The sequence below is a fragment of the Protopterus annectens genome, chromosome 6.part0, assembly GCF_019279795.1.
Source record: "Protopterus annectens isolate FY-2018-M chromosome 6.part0, PAN1.0, whole genome shotgun sequence".
Classification (NCBI taxonomy): Eukaryota; Metazoa; Chordata; order Ceratodontiformes; family Protopteridae; genus Protopterus; species Protopterus annectens.
Window position 1 is genome coordinate 1,205,394,284 of NC_056737.1, and position 22,709 is coordinate 1,205,416,992.

General features: G+C 41.3%; 1 protein-coding gene across 4 annotated transcripts in view; it reads right to left on the reverse strand.

Annotated features, from left to right (window-relative positions):
• The window catches only part of COBLL1 (cordon-bleu WH2 repeat protein like 1), a 1,696,088-nt gene that overhangs the window by 471,621 nt on the left and 1,201,758 nt on the right, over window positions 1–22,709 (reverse strand). For all 4 annotated transcript variants that reach the window (XM_044074828.1, XM_044074831.1, XM_044074829.1 and 1 more), the window contains exon 5: window positions 1,769–1,810. In XM_044074828.1, coding sequence (XP_043930763.1) covers window positions 1,769–1,810 — 42 coding nt within the window. The remainder of the gene's footprint in view (window positions 1–1,768; window positions 1,811–22,709) is intronic.

Sequence of the window (22,709 nt, forward strand, 5' to 3'; positions counted from 1 at the left end):
ATTTAAACTGGTCAAAAAAAGCTGTAAGCTTTTGTGATGACTCTCAAGAGTACAGTAAAGGCTGAACGAGATGTCAAGGTAAAGGAAAACATGAAAGAACAGAAGGCCTAATACTAGATCACAATGACAAATTTTAGGGGTGAGGAATCAGAAATGGCAGACTATTTCTCCCCTGAACATATAACCAACAAGGTCCCCTGAAAGTCAAGGCTGGCAACCAGGAAGGCTTGCATCAAGGTGGAAGCTTTAACACAGGGGGCTTTCCCCGCTCAATAAGCCCAATTCATACAGAGCCCCTCCTGCTCAGGTTCCTCACTAGAAGATTCCTCAGTGTTGTGTAAGGTCCAGCTGCTGAAGCTGCATGCTAATACAGCGATCCAGGAAAGTAGTTAAAGCTAATTAGCTATCTATTCTCCCCTGGAAATGCCAAGTGTTCTAGATTCATGCTGTCCAGAGATTCAGAGAACCACTTGGCAGAATAAAATACTGCTGTTGGAAGAAAAGTGAATGCCATCAAAAGACGGCGATCACCTATTCACTCCTGTATAAGCAGTCACAGTGCAGGCAAGTTCATCAAAGACATGGTATGGGGGTTTGTTACTGTGTGAGGATGTCTATTTGCATGTCTACAGGGGCATGAATGAAGCTAAATGAGTGCGTCTCTGCCTGGGTAGTTATGCTGGTGGACAGGCTTAGTTAAGGAATAGTGTGCCTGAATATGGGCGATTCCCAGTGATGGGAAGTTCCCATAACCATGAAATACATTGCTAGTAAAATACTATGTCAACGAAGTTTGGCCATCCCAATAAATCCTCTGTCCTGAGGGGGTGGAGGTCAGCATAAGTGACCGTGTAGGCTGCTCTACTCCACTTTCTCTGATCAACCTTACCACTGCTGTGGTCCCGGTCTTGGAGTATAGAATTGGGAACACTCAAGGGAAAAAAAAAAAAACAAACAGTTTGACCATCAGTTGTCTAGCTGTGCTAAAGGCATGGAGGGGGTATTTTTCTTTATTAGTTGTATAGCTTGTTAAATGCAATGCAATGAGGTGAGGTCCATGGTGAAACTAATGGACAAACAGCCTGTTCCATGCCATATATTTAGATTTCATGAATCCCACCTGGAAAGACAGCTTGTCTTCCTACAAATAAGAGTGCCTTTGTGTAGAGCTGTACAGAGTTCTGCACTGGTTGCACACTGGTGTCACCTGTAGTGGTTCACTGTCAAGACAGTTTCAGTTACAAAAACAAATAGTGAAACAGCCTGCCAGTTGTAAACTAAAGTAATTCACCATTCCTTGTAAAGTGAGTGGCAGCCCCTCCAACTTTTACCTCTACTCAGTGCTTTTGGTTATGCAACGGCTCACAGACTCATCTCTGGGCTTTAAATAACTACTCCTTCCAGCTCAATCTCATAAAATTATTCAGAAAAAAAAAATCACCTTTGAAAGACAATCAGTACAGCTTTATTGTCTGAATAAAAAACAGTTACATTCAACAACATAAATTAAAAGAAGTGTAGTCAACAGAGCAGCACTTAATATAAAAATAAACAAGGACTAATTGTAATAAAAGTGCACACAACAGCTGCACTAATCATGGTACCTTGTGAAAGTCAGAATCTAAGCAGTAGACAGGGTTTGTCCTACTGCAATCTGTGGCAATCAAGTCAAACTAGCCCTGCTTGGCACAATGTGTCAAACAAAGAAACTTAAATTCAACAGCCGTTCAAAGTGTACAGCACAGTGAAATCGCTGATTGTGTTTTACCTTGCTGGGAGAAGGATTCCATGGACTCTGCAGGTGAACTCGCTGTAAAACAAACAAGGACAATGTAAATATATTTTATTTATATATATATATATATATATATATATATATATATATAAAAACACACACACATCCACATCTACATTTATGCTAATAATAGGCAAGATAAAGGCAACACATGAAGGCATATATCTGTACTCGTACTAGAGTAGTAGTTTTTATGTCAGAGTATCAGCATCATCACAAAAAAGTCACCACATCATCGTCATCATCTACAAACTCATTTAGGTATTTTTGGTTACAAACACTCGGTCCTGGGGATCACTTCAATGGCTCCGCTGGACAGAGACATAGGGAACTAGTCTAAGGGGGTGGTGAAAGCCAACACATTCCGGCTAGGCTTATAAATGCCTTTGGGCAGATAGCCTAGTACCTACCTATGAACCAATAATAAAGCAGTGCTTATGATGTCAATAAACAGAACGCATTTTAAACTACAAAAATAAGCAAAACTGAATGGAGCAGATCTGAAGATATATTTTTACTTGTGACATTCCATAAATCATCCACATACTCAGGCAATGTGCGAGTGTCAGTGGTGCAGCAGGTAACACACTCATCTTTGGTGCAGAAGACTGTGGGTTCTACTCCCAACACCAGGTATACTGATTGCTGACCTACAATGCAGTATAGTAAGGGAAGTGCTATACTCCTGCGTATATTGATTGCTGACCTACAATGCAGTACAGTAAGGGAAGTGCTGTACTCGAGTATATTGACTGCTGACCTACAATGCAGTACAGTAAGGGAAGTGCTGTACTCCTGAGTATATTGATTGCTGACCTACAATGCACTATAGTAAGGGAAGTGCTGTACTCCTGAGTATACTGTACTTCAGATAAGACAAACTGAATGAGCGTACTACTTCTATACATACACTTCTGTTTCTGGTTTCCTGCTTTCCTACCTCCATTTACGTTTTAGCCCCATTCCCAACTATCTCTCACTCATACTGCTTTGCACTATTTCCAGTCATAATCTCAAGCCTCCCTAACAGCACCCATCTATTCCACATTGTACCTTATACTTTTAATTGGTCTTATTTTGACTACATTATTATTCTCGAACCTTTAATACTCCTTTATTCCTTACATTCCAGAGAAGACACCAGGACACCCTTCCTCTCTTGTTTTATAGAAAATAATTATCTCCTTAACCATCCTCTTCCAGCTTTCAGAATTCTATAATCACAGAGTCTCCTACTGCCCTGCAATGTCTTGTTTCCTTCATCAGTGCTACTTCCTCACTACCTGACATCTATAAAATACAGATTTTTGTACTTAATTATGTGACTCTTCAGCTTATCCTCTGTCCTCCTCCTCCTGTGCCTTCTGTCATCCTACCATGATTCAATAACATCGCTCAACATCTCCATAACTCTGTCCCAAACACCTATCCATGCTTCCTCTTTATACTGTCCACATATCGCACCAAACCCAATATTGTCCCTCAGCTTTACTCCAAATATAAGCTGATAATTTTGTTTGAGATGAAGCGCAGTTAAGTGCAAGAAGCCTCTCCATAAAACAAGTATGCATAATTCCACAATATACTAAAATCTTTCTAGAAGTAGATATACACCCTAATTCTAGCCCCACCTACCACAATGAACACAAAGATAATTCTGATCCACATACATTTGTAACCCAACAGCAGCCCATCTTCAACCCTAGTCATCTCATTTTGCTGCAATAAATGTTAGAAGCATGAGAAATAGAACTGCAGAACTTCATGCCTGGATCACCCAACATAAGCCTGATGCTCTCTCTGTGTAAGTGAAACTTGGTTTAAACGTAGCATAAAGGACTCCACAATTATACCTCCTGGTGAAACCCAGCATAAACCGACTCAGAAGTTATACCTCCTGGCTGTAATATCATCCGCAATAACCGTATAGAGAGGAAAGGTGGTGGTATTGCTTTAATATTTCACATTACCTACCACATTTCCCCTTACAGCAAACCAACACAAACAAAATAGACAACAATAAACAAATATGTATTATAGTTCTTTAGATCTCTACTGACATCAATACAGCTACACTGGAGGAGATCCTACATTGGCTATCCATAGCATTTCCACAAGAGAATGTTTTACTAGTTTAGGCAAACATCAGTTGGTTGGACAAACTCTAACTCACCTACATCTAGCATGAACTTATTTGGTTTGACACATCTAATTAAAAGCGACACATTACAGTTTCACCCAACTAGCTAATAGCCCCACACATTATACTAAGACATCACATTCTCTATTAGACTGGATCCTAGTATCAGACTAGCAAAGACTCCATCACAAATACGTTGTCAGGCTCTCTCGGTGATCATCTCCCAATCTATATGGCTATTTTCCATCATTTCAAGGATTAACTAAACAAATAACCCCTGTGGTGAATTTATGAAAGCTCATCCAGTCATGGATGTGGCTAGGGAACTACTTTAACATACGTAGGAAGCTTGTGTCAAAGATGGGGAATATGTTAGGTTAGGAACCTACTCCATTAATGTCTCATAAGAATTTGCTGATGGTGATCAATGTGGCAATTAAGGAACCATTAGTTTTACAAAGACAAATCAAGGTGAATAAGGTAATATATTTACTTTTTTTTAATCTTTTTCTTCTATTGCATTTTCAAGTTTTTTGTTCTTTTTGAAGTTGAGAGGTCTTTTGTATGTTCATCTTGGTAAAGGGTTTGTATGATAGTTAAAGCCATCTTATAGCTACAAGGTTTGATTCTAATGCCAGGTTATTGGCTAAACTTGTAATGGTTTGCAGACTGACTACTCAGTATTTATGTTGGTGGGCAGGGTATAATGGTTAAGGTGTTTAACTCACAGACATAAGGTACAGAGTTTGATTCTGACCTTTGAAAGGGATATTAGGTAGGGTTAAATGGCCTACAATGGCAGCTAGCCTAGTACTTACCTACGAAACTATGAAGAATTATTTTGCAAAGACATGCATCTGGAGCATTTCTTCCCGGGCCTCTGTTGAAAACAGGCTCTGTGGAACCTAGTCGGACTTTCCCGGTCAACAAATGTTAAATAAATAAATAAATGGTGAACATCCAGCTAATTAGCTGGAAGAGCCGAGACGTTGTATTCCGCATTTAACTACAAATATTTAATGGCATCTTTATTTAGCTGTACTGCTCATCTGATTTGCTGGTCTCTGCCTGACTACTGCTGACATATGCATTTGATTTTCCCTACCCACCAGGAAAAAAAAAACCCCAAAAAAAGGGGCCCCCTTTGGGGGGCCCTTTTGCTTCCAAAAAAAATTTAAAAATTTTTCCCTCCATTTTTTTTTTAAAAAAAAAGGAAAAAAATAAAAATTTTTTTCCCCCTTGTTTTAAACTAGGGGGGCCCTTCTGGGCCTCCAAAAAAAAAATTTTAACCAAAATTTTTTCCCAAAAAAATTTTTTTTGTTTTTTTTTTTTTGGGGGAAAAAAAAAGGGGCTGAGACCCTCCAGAGTCTAAAACAGAATATGCCAGGCTGTTAGATGCAGAGACTGAATCTTGACATTGAGGAAGTGACTGTCCTCTTGTGACAAAAGGTGCGGAATCAAAGGCAGAGGCCATGGAGGTTCTCGATTAAACTCCTCAGTAGTGGGTACCAGTGTTGTCGAGGCCAATCCGGTGCTATCAAAATCATGGTTGGCTTGTCTTGTCTGGCCTTCAAAGTACCTTGGGAAGAAGAGGCAGAGGTGGAAAGGCATATACATGCAGATTGTTCCAACTGAATGATAGAGCGTCCACCTTCCAAGCTGTGTGATGAAACATTTTTGTGCAAAACATTGGCAACTGGTAACTTAGTGGAGAAGCGAACAGATCTATGTCTGGAGTTCCCCATAACACTGTCAACTGTTGGAATACATGAGGATCCAATTTCCACTCGTGAGGATCCACTATTTGTCTGCTCAAGACATCTGCTAAGGAGTTCTGTGCTCCTGGTAGAAACCTTGCCTGAAGATTGAGGTGTAGATTGAGAGCAGTTTCCCACAGAATCATCGCTTGCCTGCAAAGAGGGTAAGAATGGGTTCCCCCCTGCTTGTTGATGTACCACATGACAGTAGTGTTGTCTGTTTGAATCAACACCTGCCCTGGGTGAAGTAAATCTTTGAAAGCCATCAATGCAAACTGGATTGCTAACATTTCCTTCAAGTTGATATGCAAATGTTGGAGTTTGACAGGCCACGTGTTTTGCACCCATTTTCCATTGAGGTGTGCACCCCAAGCCTTGTCCGAGGCATCTGTCGTTAGAATCTGACTCGCCTCTGGCCGCGTCACAGAGAGTCCCTTGTTTAGGTGACATTCCTGAGCCCACCACAAAAACTCCTTCTGAATGCAAGGTATTATCTGAATGACAGTGTCTAGATCTTGGCAGTGCTGTGTCCACACATTTTTGAGATACCATTGAAGCTTCCTCATATGCAATTTGGCATTGGGAAGCACTAGAATACAAGATGCCATGAACCCCAAGGCTTGAAGGACTGTCCTTGCAGTCAGCCTGGACCGTAGAGACATTTGATGGAAATAAAGAGAAAGGCTTCTTTGTTTGTCCGGGGTCAAAAAGGCCATCTGGGAAGCTGTATTCAGCCTCACACCCAGAAAGCACATGTCCTGAGAGGGTACTAGACTGGACTTTGTTTCGTTCACAGAATACCCTAGGCATCTTAACACTGCCATCACATACTGTAGATGATGAAGAAGTTCATCCTTTTCTTGTGCAATAATCAGGCAATCGTCCAAATAAGGATAAATCTGAATTCCTCTTAGTCTGAAAAATGCTATCACTGGAGCCAGAATCTTTGTGAACACTCTGGGCAGTAGATAAGCCAAAGGGCAATGCAGAGAACTGATAATGTAAATTTCCAGCCCGGAAGCAGGTACCTCCTGCAACTGGGCCTGATAGGAACATGCAGGTAAGCCTCTTTGAGATCCAGAGTAACCATCCAGTGATCTTTTCCCAACAGAGGTAAAAGTTGTTGTAAAGTCAGCATCTTGAACTTTGGAATGTCCAGGTAAGTGTTGAGGATAGATAAATCCAAAATTGGTCTCCACGTTTTCCCTTTCTTTGGAACTAGAAACAGGCGAGAATAAAATCCTAGGCCCACTTCTGACAGAGGAACTGGCTGTATAGCTCCTATTTGAAGAAGTAAAGAAATTTGTCTGTGAGCCTCTATCCTTTGCCGAGGAGGGACGTCTGGCATGCCTTTGAAAGGAGGCATGGTATGGAAATAGAACTTGTAACCTCGGTTTATAATGTCCAATACCCATTTGTCCTGGGTGACTAAATGCCAATTTTGTTTGAAAAGAGCCAACTTTCCTCCCAAAGGAGCTGCCAGGCAAGAAGAATCTGGCAGCTGAAAATGCAGGTCATTGGGCCTGTTTGCGAAAGGACTGGCCCCTGCCCTCACCAGCAGATTGAGCAGGCGAACTCCATTGTCTCGGCCTGAAGGTACCCTGAGCTCTGCCCCTACCACGCCTAGATCTACCCCTAGACTGAGAATCAGAAGAAGGGTCCACCCCTTAGTAGGCCAATTTCTACTAAACTTTGGAGGTTGTACCTGCAAAAAATCTTTAACAGTCTGCATAGACTTAGCCTTGTCTTCCATTTTCTTTAAGACTGACTCCACAGGAAGACCAAACAAAACTTCAGATTGTAAAGGGGCATCCAGAATTCTAGACTTAACATGCTCAGACAAATTCTGATCCTTAAGCCAGGCGTGCCTACGAATAACTGAACCAGTGGCAGCCACCCTAGAAGAAGCCTGTAAAGCATCAAAACCACATTGCAAAGAGTGCTTACCCACCTGTTCAGAAACATGCACTATATCCTGAAATTCTTTACACTCTATGCCCTCTGCCAAAGCATCCACTTTAGATCTTAGCTGAGAAAGGAGGAAATTCTGATACTTCAACATATGAAACTGGCAGTTCAAAGCTCTCATTGCTAAAGTAGAAGAGGTATATACCTTCTTACCCCATCTATCCAAAGCTCTAGCTTCCTTATCCAGAGGAACCGGATTCTTAACAACAGAGGCTCTAACACCCCTAGGCCCCTGACTAATAGTTTCCAGGTCCGCCCTAGGACTCTTATAAAGATATTTATGAGCCTCAGGCACCCTGTAATACCTGTCCGGTTTGACTGGAGCAGGAGGCACAGAATCTGGATTAAGGGAAGCTTCCGAGAAAACATCTGAAACAACATCCAAAACCGGAGGTATAGCTAAGGGTCTATGCTGTGGTAAAAACAAGAACTCCCTAAGTCTCTTCCGTGAATCAGAGTAATCCTGTCCTTCCCACTTAAAATGCTCCCTCATGGAATGCAGAGTTTCTGAAAATGAAAAATCCTCTGGAGGAGAAGCAGAAGGAGTGGAATCCTCTGCCTCAGAATCAGAATAAGGAGGGAAATCTTGAATGTCTTCAGCAGAAGACTCTGAATCATCTGAGGCCTGCTCCAAACTTTCCAACTCTGGCTCCATCCTGGGCCTCTTATCAGGAGGGGGCATAGAACCTCTAATTAAAGTAATCAAATCCTCTGCCATTTTAAGCATGTGCTTTTTAGGCACAGACCCTGAAGAACCAAAACTGACACCAGAGGAAGGCAAAACAGACCTGCCCTTAGAAGGAGCCTTAGAAACAGTAACAGAAGGCCTAACCACCTTAGGCATAGAAGGGAGAATAGTAACCTGAGAGGCCCCTTCAGCCTGACCTGCCTCCTGAGAGGCCACATCATGTAAAATAAAAGTTTCCCCCTGGGACTCAACAGAAACTTCAGCCGGATCCACCTGTTCAGCTGTAGCTTCTAAAGATCCGGCGTCCGTAACGGACGAATCATCCTGCCTAGGTTTTAAAGATTTGTCTTGCGCTTCTTAGTAGAAGCGTCGGAACATCCGACGGCATATTATAATTACACCTCTTGCCAAAGACTAACCTAGCGCAATCTAACCTCCGTTTTATAGTGCGCTTATTAAACCTAGCACAAAACAGACACCCAACTACGTGCTCGGTCCCAAACAAGGAATACAAAGTGGTAATCCCTATGCGGTATCTGTTTCCCACAAGAAATACAATTATTCACTTTTCTGACATCCGGTAAGTAACTGAGGCAAGAAAAACAAAATATTCCCAACGGGTACTTAGCCCAACTTGGTATCGGTCCGAAACTCCAAAAACGAAAAATTTCAGAACGCCGAACGGCACTTGCAACGCTGCTTCTGCATCGGACCATGCGGCAAAAAAGACTGAGGATATGACGTTGGTCATGCGCTTTTATACCCTGACGCTCTGATGTCAGATCTAGGCGCCCATGACCGACGTCAGCCTAATACTTTGGTATTCGGGCCAACCGAGGACAGCGGACTACCCATAAGTAAGTAAGGACTGCAGCAATGTGAGATGAAGAACATCTTGGTTTAAACGTAGCATAAAGGACTCCACAATTATACCTCCTGGTGAAACCCAGCATAAACCGACTCAGAAGTTATACTTCCTGGCTGTAATATCATCCGCAATAACCGTATAAAGAGGAAAGGTGGTGGTATTGCTTTAATATTTCACATTACCTACCACATTTCCCCTTGCAGCAAACCAACACAAACAAAATAGACAACAATAAACAAATATGTATTATAGTTCTTTAGATCTCTACTGACGTCAATACAGCTACACTGGAGGAGATCCTACATTGGCTATCCATAGCATTTCCACAAGAGAATGTTTTACTAGTTTAGGCAAACGTCAGTTGGTTGGACAAACTCTAACTCACCTACATCTAGCATGAACTTATTTGGTTTGACACATCTAATTAAAAGCGACACATTACAGTTTCACCCAACTAGCTAATAGCCCCACACATTATACTAAGACATCACATTCTCTATTAGACTGGATCCTAGTATCAGACTAGCAAAGACTCCATCACAAATACGTTGTCAGACTCTCTCGGTGATCATCTCCCAATCTATATGGCTATGTTCCATCATTTCAAGGATTAACTAAACAAATAACCCCTGTGGTGAATTTATGAAAGCTCATCCAGTCACGGATGTGGCTAGGGAACTACTTTAACATACGTAGGAAGCTTGTGTCAAAGATGGGGAATATGTTAGGTTAGGAACCTACTCCATTAATGTCTCATAAGTATTTGCTGATGGTGATCAATGTTGCAATTAAGGAACCATTAGTTTTACCAAGACAAATCAAGGTGAATAAGGTAATATATTTACTTTTTTTTTTTTTTTTATCTTTTTCTTCTATTGCATTTCCAAGTTGTTTGTTCTTTTTGAAGTTTTGAGAAGTCTTTTGTATGTTCATCTTAGTAAAGGGTTTGTATGATAGTTAAGGTCATCTTACAGCTACAAGGTTTGATTATAACGCCAGGTTATTGGCTAAACTTGTAATGGTTTGCAGACTGACTACTCAGTATTTATGTTGGGGGGCAGGGTATAATGGTTAAGGTGTTTAACTCACAGACATAAGGTACAGAGTTTGATTCTGACCTTTGAAAGGGATATTAGGTAGGGTTAAATGGCCTACAATGGCAGCTAGCCTAGTACTTACCTACGAAACTATGAAGAATTATTTTGCAAAGACATGCATCTGGAGCATTTCTTCCCAGGCCTCCGCTGAAAACAGGCTCTGTGGAACCTAGTCGGACTTTCCCGGTCAACAAATGTTAAATAAATAAATAAATGGTGAACATCCAGCTAATTAGCTGGAAGAGCCGAGACGTTGTATTCCGCATTTAACTACAAATATTTAATGGCATCTTTATTTAGCTGTACTGCTCATCTGATTTGCTGGTCTCTGCCTGACTACTGCTGACATATGCATTTGATTTTCCCTACCCACCACTCTGTTGCACTTTTAGACTTAGCACCTTTTGAGTTGCCTGCCCCTACCCTAAATCTCTGAATATTCCACCCATTCTCATCTAACCAGCTCATCCTCCTGAGCAATGAAAGATCAGTCCTCCCCATTAATCTCAAACTTCAATTATCTTCTATTCCGCCCTTCCAACTTAAAAAAAACAGAAAGAAATTACTTTATTTAGCTGCTTTTACTGTATCTGTGTGCCTTCCTACTATATTACTTTATTTAGCTTTTGGCTACATATTCTTAAAAGTGTTCAGTTGCATTTAATCTGCTGCATTTATTACTGCTTGTTAGTAGTCTGATTACACTATAACTGTTATTCTAAGCCTCTCAGTTTTGATTTAAGCACCTGGGCTTCAAACTGGTTATCTTACAATAGAAAGGTTTGTGGTCTACACTCCTGTATAGCTTACGTCATTCTGAGATGAGACTTGCTTGTTGGAAGACTTACTGTGTCTGTTATTCTAAAATTCTTGTAAGTTCTGGTTTAAGTACATGGGCTCCAAACCACTTATTTTGCATTACAAAGGTTTGTGGTGTACATTCTTGTGTAGCTTACACCATTCTGAGCTAGGAATTTCTGGTTGAAGGCTTATTGTGCCTGTTTCTTTGTTCTGATGTAAGCACTTGGACTCCAAACCAGTTATTTTATATTAAGAAGGCTAGTGATCTACATTCATAGCCTATACCCTTCTGAGTTGGGAACTGCTGGTTGAAGGCTTATTGTGTCTGTTTTTCTAAAAGTCTCTCAGTTCTGATTTAAGCACTTGGGCTCCAAACTACTGTCCTTACACAAGGAAGGTCTGTGGTCTACACTCTTAATGGCAGGAAAGGCAGATTATACCCTTCTGAGTTGGGAGTTGCTTGTTGAAGTCTGTTGTTCTGAAACTGCCTTAGTTCTGGTTTAAGCACCTGGGCTCCAAAATAGTTATTTTACATTAAGAAGGCTTCTGGTCTACACATCTGGGAGAGCAAAGGGCAGCCTCCACCTTTTTGAGCTGGGAACTGCTGGTGAAGGCTGTGCCCGTTATTCTAAGTGTATTCGGTACTTGGGCTACAAACCAGTTATTTTACATTAGGAAGTTTGCAATCTACACTTTTGTGGCAAGACAGGCTAGCTCACACCCTTCTGGGCTGGGAATTCTTGTTGTAAGTCCAATTGTGCGTTTATTTGATTGGCAAGAGGGCTAGCTTGTTTAAAAAAAAATGAATCTCTGTACCTGGGGCATTTGGTGATCACACTAGTTAAGAGAAATGTTGCTGGTTTCTGCTGAACTCTACAAAACCTAAAATTTACATTTCCATATCCACAATTTCAATATTTGTTTCTTGCATTGTTTTTGTCACAGCTGTATTAAATGTTTCCATTTTGAAAATCTGAACTTTTTGACATTTTTTACACTGTTCTGTTAGAATTGCCATGGTGCCACTTTAGTGAGAGTAGAAGGGACTCAAATTATTTTCTGGCCCAGGACTTGTAAAGGAAAGATGTGTGTGGTGTTTTTGATTGGCCACAGGGCCTTGTTTGTGTATTTGTATTGGAGCTCTTTTGTTACTTAAGTACCACAGTTGCACAACGCGTGGCTTACAACCTATAACAACACATTTCCGTATCCACTATTTCAGCACTTGTTTTTCAGATTTTGTCACAGCTGAATTAACCGAGTGTTTCTGTGTTGAATATCTGCACTTCTGACATTTTTCAAAATATTTAGTTATAACTGCTGCTCTCAGCGCAGTGGCATTTAGCAGTGATCTCTATTGTTGCCAATATCTTGCAGCGTAATTCCCCCTTGTAGTCTGTACTCTCTCAAAGTGCAAGTTTTTCTTAAAATACCCTTACTGACCACACAGATTTTATTTTTAAATACTAGAGCATCTAATTTGCACATAGCTGAGAGCTGCTCATCAGGATCCTTGTCTTATTGACCTGTTCAGTATTTAAATTTCCCACACTCCTCCCTAGTAGATCAGTAGCCATGAAGCTGACCATCTGTGGCCAATCAGGTTTAGAAGGGTATTCTGACACATTGTAGCAACTGTTTCATGTACACTGACAAGCCACTTATTCTGAATAAAATAGATAAAAAGTGTGCAAAACATGTAAATACACTAACACTGCAGGCAAAACATTCTCATACAACCAAAACTAATCATAAAGAAGTTGTCAACGACACTTGCATCACACCTACTGCACAGGGTAAGACCCTACACATAAAACTACTTTTGCTGAGTCACTTACAGGTAATCTTAAAACACCAAGACCTCTTGCACAGCACAATCCAAAAAGGGTCCTCAGCCATCACAAACTCTCAGTTAAAACACCACCCACAGATACACATAGTAACACTGTATTCAATACATCTACTGCTAAGCCATTAAGGTAAATCAGCACACAGTCAATTGCCTGGTCATTGGTGATTCTATAGTGAGTTACACCAATGTCCCCCTCACCAGACTGAATAAGGAGAGAGTCGTGGTTAGCTACCTTTCTAGGGCTAGGATCCATCCAGTCACACAGGCACTCAGAGGTCAATGAACCACAGGTAGCAGTATGACTCGGTCATAATTCATGTACGTGGGTGTTAATGACCTAAGACGTACCTCCACTGACTATATGAAATGACGTATGATTGAACTCGCTGATTACGTGTCTCAGGCAGGTATGAGGCTAGCGCTGAGTAGCCTACCAATCTATTAGTTCAAGTTGAGCTTAAATAGGGACACGGAGGAACTCTGTTTCCCTGGTCTTGCACCGGTGTCCCTGACGGACAGAGGCAGTCAGTAACTCACCCCCTGTATAAATCAAATTTCTGCATCACATTTTGATTGCACGGCTTGCCTAATAACAGCCCTAGAAGTCATTAGCAGAGTATATACCACCGCATAAGAGATTCAGACACACACTACGTACATCAGCACACATGCACAGCACTACACCTGTCCCTTTACCTAGTCCTCACTCTAATCATTATCTGCAAACACCCATGCCTATACTCATAACTCTATTACCAAAACTCAGGATATCAAAAGTTTTGGCATTAACATCCCAAAGCCACACTTACCTTCCATAACTCATCTTCCCTCTTCAACATCTGCAGCACTTGACCAAACATGCACTCGATGAACAAAGTGTTCACATAGCTTGTGGTTTCAATGAAAACTAACCCACATCTTTATTATGTAAGACAGTGCATTTAATACTTCCTACATCACCACTGCAAAGCTGATTAACCTATATTACTGCCAAATTTACTGAAGAGTTGATTAAAATTTCATGTAAATGTTCCTGAATTATAATCCTAAAACTTCTCATGGTTTTATGTACAACAGAGTTACAGTAAACATAAATCATTTTTTGGTGTACAATTAAGATATAAACGTTTACTCGCATTACTGTACTGAATGTCACCTTCATCTACCCGCTGATTAACAGAACACTGACCACAGCTTTTCAACACTATAAAGTCTAAGGAAAGCAATGGTTCCAGTTAGTGGTCAACAGCCTTGTCCTACTTTATGAAAAGGACAACTGCTTTAGAAGTACTGGAGCGAACTGTGCATCAGCTTGTAAAATAATCTAATGTTTTAAAACAATTTGCTTAAATATGTTAGACAAATCAGAAATGTGGTGACATAATACAAATATTAGCCATGTGACATAATGCAAATATCAGCCATGTGACATAATACAAATATCAGCCATGTGACATAATACAAATATCAGCCATGTGACATAACACAAATATTAGTCATGTGACACAATACAAATATCAGCCATGTGACATAATACAAATATCAGCCATGTGACATAATACAAATATTAGCCATGTGACATAATACAAATATTAGCCATCTTCTGTTCTTGATATTTGAGAAAAGTTACAGCCCTGCTCATCAGCTATAATGCAAGGCTCCCATATGCCAACCAACCTTCTCAACCCCACCACACAGACTTGAGGTAGCCTACATCAGGCTAGAAGACTTTGATGGACAAGCACCTTCTCTTCTTACTGATGTGGTGCCTAAATCAAACTTGGCAGCCTAGATTTAGTTGTCTGAAGCTCAACAAACAATGGATCATTGGCCATCATATGCCAACGTATGCCCTTCATTACCCTAAGATGTGTTGTACGCTCTACCGATTCCTCCTTATAACAAATCAATAGTCTTGTACTTGTCAGGAAGGTGGAGCCTATGCCATTTATACAGGACAATGGGATACATTTCTTATTAACTTGGTGCACCTGCCTCAGTAAAAAGCTGCAAAATGATCAGACTTACCAGGACAATAACCAGTACTATAAACGTGGAGTTAACCTTATGCAGCTCCCCTCTGCTTTTCAGGTCTGTACATCTCTCAACCTTTGAAATTCTTCCCCATCGTTTACCATATCTTCTATCCCACAAACACCCTCCCTTTACTTAATTACAATAGTCCCTCTCCTATGGTCAGGCTCTTCATCTCTACTGTCACAACTACATTAGTCATCATTAGCTGTTCGTTGATTCCAAGACCAGTTCCCCTCCCTTTTAGTTGTTGTACTACCCCATAACCATCTCCTCACTCATCAGTTTCCTTCACTGCATTTCACAGCTGCAGTGGAAAACATTTACATGCAGTCTGTCAAGTCCGATATATTGTTTAGTTAGTATCTTATACAGATCTCTCAGACTTGTTCTATCTTAGCTCACAGCCTTCTACCTTAGGTTCTCCATAAAAATCTGAGCCTACAATACAATACTCATGAACTGTTCTATTTACCTACTAACCTTTCTGTGCAAAAATATTTTCTAATGTCAACTGTTGGGCTCTAACAGAATAATGGGACGGTGCAGTGGTTAGCATGGTCACCTCACAGCAAGAGGTTTTCCGGTTTGATTCTCGGCTAGGCTGCCTCCTGTGTGGAGTCTGTATGTCCTCTATGCATTCATGTGGGTTTTCTCCAGGTGCTCCGGTTCCCTCCCACATTCCAAAAACATGCATCTGGAGCTGTGCTCCCCAGGCCTCTGCTGGAAATGGGTTCTGCCCCAGTCAGACTTTCCTGGTAAACAAGTGTTAAATAAATAAATGAATGAATAAAGGTTCAATCATGGCCTTTCTTTTATCCTCTGTCCTCTCCCTTGAGATATAGGCCATCTCACTGTCCCTTAAGGGCCCCCGTACACCTATAGTGCGTGTCCCCTTTCTCAAATATCCTCAGGGAGAGTAGAGTTAACTCGTTTAATATTTTGACATATTGCTTGTCCACCTTTCTCTACATCCTGGTAGCTCTTCCATCCTAGCCTTTTAAGGACCCTAGTAAACATTAGCCTTGTATACACCTATGAACACTGAAACCATTCCGCTTAGCTTGGTAATCGTATCCCTGTAAGGGCAACAGAAAGGGAAGAAAGGGCTCCTGCAAAAATCTGCCGATGACCTGTAGAAAGGTAATCACGGTGTTCTAGAACGTTATACTGCTAGCATACATCAAAATATATTACCTTGGCTACGTCTTTCCTAGTTTGCAATCCAGTTGTTTGATTTTGCTTCTAATACCACACCAAAGTCTTTTCCTGAATATGTACTTTTTTGTTTAATATTACCAGCTTGGATGAATCAGAGTCAAACTTATACATTCTTGCAATAAACATTAGATGCCACTTTTCAGGTTATGCTGGCAATCTCTCAATTTCTGTATTAAGGCTTGCTTCCTTCCCCCCTCCATGTTTATTCTACATCACTATTATCTGCAAACAAGTATAGCCTGTTCCTGACAGCCTTGTAATAAGTCACACAAACATGTCAAAAGGCAAAGGTACCAGGAATGACCCCTATATAACCCCACTAATCAATTCTATTTCCTTTGGGGATTTTCCCTACATCTATTACCCTTTGCTTCCAAATATCCGCTCATGACTTCATACAGTTAGACTTCATATCTCCATCACATCGATGTCATCAGTGTCCTGGGAAGGTGGGTCACAAGACTTGCGTAAGGCAGGTGTACAACAATGACCAGAATTTCTTTGTCAAAGTCCAGACCAACTCTGTACTAGCTGAATGACTTCCAATTCTGGTACAGCCACTGTTTCCATTCTCTGCCTGATATGAAGGACTGAATGCATTAGTTGACTTCTGGAAGACTACAGTCACCCATCATGGTTTTCCTTTTCCTGCTTCAGGACATTATCTGTTTCTTTACTTGTTCATTATCCCATCATCGAATGGCAAAGATCACTGGATCCAATCCTTTTCTACCTAGAGTTTAAAAAGTAACCTGCTAAATTCTGATGCTCTTCAAGTTTCTCTCCTTCCCCAGGCTGCTTCTTTGCAACTACGACCTCAACAGTTATTCCCTGCCTAATGAAAGACTACTACCCCTTCCCTTGTTTTGGATTTTATGAACAGACCCCCATATTCCAGTTCTTTTCTTCATTTGCCATGTTTCTGTGATGTACATTGTCACTGTATTGCTCTTACATAAGTGTCAAAGCAAGGCCCACTTTCTGACACCCTTGGCTGTTTTGCCATTTTATACTCTGCTCACCCTGTTTAACTAAAGGTTTGTGTTGTACACAGTGCTCACCCTGTTTAACTAAAGGTTTGTGTTGTACACAGCGGCCTTTTTTTACATTGTGTCCTACCCATTTTATAGTCTACCTTCCCTGACACTGATGAGTACATCATTTTAGCGTCTGCCTCTTGTTGTTTACAAAAATCCTACCAAGTCCTGTGTCACTGCCTTTTTTCTCCTATCAATCTGCTCTGAGTGAATGCCATTTGACTGAATCAAGTTTAAGTGAATCAAAAAACAATCTATTGGAAACTAATTGAAAGGAATTTTTAATCAAATGAATCATAGTTCAAGGAATACAACTTGCATTGGGAAGTTACCAGAAAAACGGTTTTCAAAAAAAAGGGGGGGGGGTGTCTCCTTAGGAACTTCATGGTCACTCAAGCTCAGAGGAAAGACCGTGTGCTATGAATCTTGAAAGCTGGACAAAAAGATATTACACTGGCAGAGATCGTCTATATGTAACATCAAGATCTTGACAGTCAAAAAATATCGTCATACATTTCCAGCACGTCGGCTGGCCTATTACAGCATTACTTGCAACTACACCATAAGCTATGAACTGTGTTTATAAGAAAAACATTTTCTATCAAATGCGTTTGTGGTCATTGAATCAAAGAACATTGAGAAAAACAATCAAATGTATACAACTCATCTGCTCATTAACCCACCTTTCACCTTAGTCTAACAGTGCAATAACCCTTTTTCACTCTGGATATCATTAAGACAGTCCTACTTGCACAGGGGAAGACAGAGAGAGAGGAAGAGAGAAATGAAATGCATTAGTGGCACCAATGTTCTCTTTCCCATGTGCCCCCCCACCCCAACACTGTCCGCTTTTGGGGACGTACTGTACTCCTGGATCTTGTTATTCCTTTCTCTACTAGAACTTGGCACCAGCACTTTCTCCAAAAATGCCACTTCAGTCCTATATATATTCTGATCACTTTGCATGCCCTTCACTGTACCTTTTCTGTAGTTACACCTGCCCAGTCCCTGGGATTCCCATGTCCATACTACAACATTTGCTCTTCCTACCATCTGTAAGCAGACTGTTCACTTCTTGGTTTGTTCTGCTGAAACTCTGTCCTTGAACAGTTGCACCCAAATGCTCCCATAAACTCCATTCTGAATGGTCTATTCATACAACAGTCCTTGTGAGTACAATCTTTGATCATGAGGACTTTGTCCCCGCCTCAGCGGTCAACACTGATGCAGTCCTTGTCAGGCTGCCTCTGCTACCTCTCCCAGCCAGCAGTCCTTCTCAGCCTGCCTCTACTACCCCTCCCAGCTAGCAGTCCTCCCCAGGCTGCATCTACTGCCTCTCCCACTCATGTCAGATAACATTCACCCCATCTACACCACTTCTGGAGTTCTGTCTTTTTCCACCTCTGCCTGTCCTCCCTCTGCTGAAGTTTAGTGCTGCCTCCTACTTGTGGTTCCACTGCACATATTCTGCACTGCCCACTACTACCTGCATCTGTTTCTCTTTACTACTCTCCTCCTTGGTCCACTCTGTCCTTACTGTACATAGCTCTCCCATCCCTTCTGTAGCTGGTGTATTTGCCATTTCCTGCCTCTGTCTTCATCTCTCCATCTACAGTCTTCCACAGGTCCCTCTCTACTCCTTTTGATTCTAGCTTGTCTCATTCATCTGAGCTCTCCTGTCTAGTCTTCTTTTTCTCCAACCTGTGACCTCACATCTCCAAGCGGTTGCCAAAAAGATTAAGATGTTTACCTTACAGACCCAAGGTGCAGGGTTTGATACTCATATGGTGCAATTGGCTAGGCTTAAAATGGCCCAGAAAGGCAGTTAATCTAGTACTAACCTATGAACCTATGTCCCTGTATCACTGAATGTAACTGAAAGGCAAAGGTTCTCAGCAGCCTGATTTTCAATTGTACTACACGGATTCATAACACCCTACACTTCAGGAAGCTCTACACCCATCTGCATGCCAAAGGTCTCCAAGTGACACTACATCTAGAGCACCTAGTCCATCTCAGTCCTTCACTCCCCAGCCAACAATTTTCTTTTCTGTTTTACTTCTATGCTCCACTATTTCAATGCAGTATTTATCGACAAATTCTTAAGCCTACTCTTGCTTATGTCTATCGGCGGCTTTTGGTTATCTTCAGTGCACAAAACTGGTTTACTAAAAGTGCTCGAGCCCCAACCACTCAAACCCACTGTTTTGAAGCCAGGGACTCTAACGTCTTGTAGCTGCTTGCTCTTGAACATGATTTCAGGAAAGCATCTCTGGGAAAGGAGCAGGAAGGGGTTTCCAGTCAGGGAATGGAAAAAGAAGTTTTAGGTTTCAGGAGCAGGATACGTGTTTTAGGGGTACAGAATGAGTTGTAGTTTCAGATTTAGTGAGCAAATGGGGACTTTAGAATTAGCGAGGGGGAATGAGGGATCAGGGTTGGGAAATGGGCGGGAGTTTTAGGTTTTTCTTTCTGGAAGGACTACATAGTTAGTGTTGCTTGTCTTATTCATTTATGATAAACAGGCAGGGATCTTAAGTTTATATACTTTATTACGTACAAACACATTAGGATGGATAGCAGCAACATAAAATATAATCAAACTGATCGACAGACTAGTAGATACATGCATGCTCACATCTCAAGAGCTCTCTACAAAATGGCAGTCTTGCATGCACATTCTCAGTATTTACAAACATGTGCTAGTTCACTGGAAAGCTTCTTAAAGGTACATGCACCCTCTGATCTTCACAGTGTACAGGATCGGCTGACGGGAGGGGTATTCAGAAATGGGAGATAAGGCTAGTGGTAGTTTGAGCACTTGCTTTATCAGTAACTAGGTGAATATGGATCTACTAACATATGAGCATAGTACACTCACACTGAACAACCCTGCCCCTTGCCCGACTTGCAGCTTTGGTAATTCCATACATGGACAGCAAAGGCATTGCCCAAAACCCCTACTGTTCCTGTGAACAGAAAAGCTCTGAAGACAAGAAAAGACACCTCCAGCAAGAGGAAATGAACCAATATGTTGTCAGCATTTTTATTAAGGTAGCAACAATTGCACAGGCTCCATACGGCCAAACAGATAAAATCAGTTTCAGCTACTACACAGCCTTCATCTGTATAAAAAAGACAGCAGACAAGGTGTCATACAATTAAAAATTCGTATAATCATTCATAAATGGTATAGAACCAGAAACAGGTGTATGCATTCAAAACAAAGTAATGAATACACAAGAAAATGCATCTGTGCCAACAGAATTGTTTTGTATATTTCCATTCATCTCTCCATCAATGACCACCATTTCCCATTTTTGCTCACATGGTCTGGGTATCACTTCAGCTGTGACAATCATCTACAGCAAAGTTTTATGCCCTATCACTGTAGTTCTTTCACACCACACACATGCACGCGCACTCACACCTACGGCTAATTTAGACAGGCCAATCCAGTGGTAGATCTAGGAATCTGCAGAAAGGGAGGCACAGTTTCGAAAGTAGACCAACAGGAAGTGGGGATAATAAACAGAGATGAACTTAGACAAAATAGTGCCCTAGGGAAAGGGTCCTGGTCCCCGGTTCCCTACATTTTAAACTCTACGCACTATTCACACGACTTGTTCCTACCTGTTGTCATATTTTGTTTTATTCTCATTTTTTTTCTTGCATCCTTTTAACATGTGGCAAACAGTGTACTTGAATAATTGTGGAATGAATAAGTGAATTAAGATGGGATCTGGGGGCCTCCAGAACCCAGGAAGCCATGACATTTCAAATGCTTTAAGGTGCATTTTAGAGCTTTTTCCCAGCCTTCTCATCAAATGATTGCCTGGGGGGGGGACAAATGCTTGTGAGTATATATACATCATATCTGGTTAGTACCGGCCTCCTTATCCACCACCAAAAAGTAGTCACCTTCTAAGCATTCCTGAGGTTAAACTGGGATGAAAGTCAAGGCAAAAATGGCCACAGGCCTAAACTTCAAGTGGCTGCCGTCATGAATATACCCAGTCTGCCTCCTTTATCAAAACAAACACAAACATACATATACACAAAATAAGGCAACTGTAATGTACACAAATTACTACAAATATATGCAAGTGCTTCTACACATTTTCTGCCTTCACACACACAAAGAAAGTCACATCTCATTTTTTTTTTGAGTATGCCCTCCTACTTATTACACACTTTTTCCTACATCTTTCTTAACAATAAGGAAAAAATAAGGGTCACAATGTATATTATCTGATAAAAAAAAACTTTAAAGGATGGGGAATTCGTATGCCAATACAACACTAAAACCATAAAGTTTCTGTACAATGTTGAAAAGAAGACTGTCCACGTTACACCCTTGACCCTTATGGACCAAGATATACAGTCTATGTTTGTGCGCGAATCTAACATCAGCACTGGCTGCCCCTGTCTAAGAGTCCAGGTAGTGAGGAGCTCTGTTTTACATGAATTGGGAGTTTGTTCCACAGGAGTGGCAACCACTTACAGATGTATCATCTCTCAAGCATGTCCTGTTAATATCACAGGCTAGGTTAAGATCCCTACAGTGAGCGAATCTTGTCCCACTGGATTTGTGGATGTGAAGCAGCTTCATCTAGGCAGGGTCTAAGACTGCTCTGTAGGCCAAGCACAATACGATACTCAGTAAAGTGATAGGGCCTTCAGTCTTTCCATACAAGTCATGTGTGTAAGCCCATTTTGTAGTATGTTGACATCTTTAGGTGATTTGATGATTGCACCCAGTTTGCAGTCATCAGCAAACTTGGTAAGCCATAAGCCATCTATTTTCATCTATATTTGTGAAAAATAAATACCAAACAGTAGGATGCCTAGCACAGATCCCTGAGGAACACCATTGTAACAGGTTTGCTAGTAGAATTGGCATCCCTAATTTTGACTCTGTGTTCTGTTTGTGAGCCAGGTGGCAAACCATCTAGTGATGTAAAGGTTAATCCCCAGCTGGGTGAGTTTCCAAACTAAGCCTGAGTGAGGGATTATGTCAATGGAATTAGCTACTTGAAGAACGGCAGTGTGAACTGTTTTGCCTTCATCCGGGGCCTTTGTGACATTCGTGAATGTCAAAGCTCTGCCCTCAACGAAGTCAAACTGGGTTGGGTGAAGAGTTTGAAGGTCACGTATATCCTTGTTGATAAGATCCATGATGATTTCTCTCCATGGCCTTGCAGATAAGGCTGGTTAGGCTTATGGGTTTACAGTATAGTTCCAGGGGTGGGTTCAAGGACCCCCCTTTGTGCAAGGGGATTACAATTGCTGTTCACCACTCAGCTGGGAAAAAGCTACTGCTTACACAGACTGAACAGCTCACTCAGTGGTGCCGCTAATTCCCATGTTTGGCCAGTTAATATGCAGCCTAGGATATTGTTCAGTCTCAAAGAAGCAGTGTTTTTGGCCTTGGAGTGTGCGACTATGACCTGC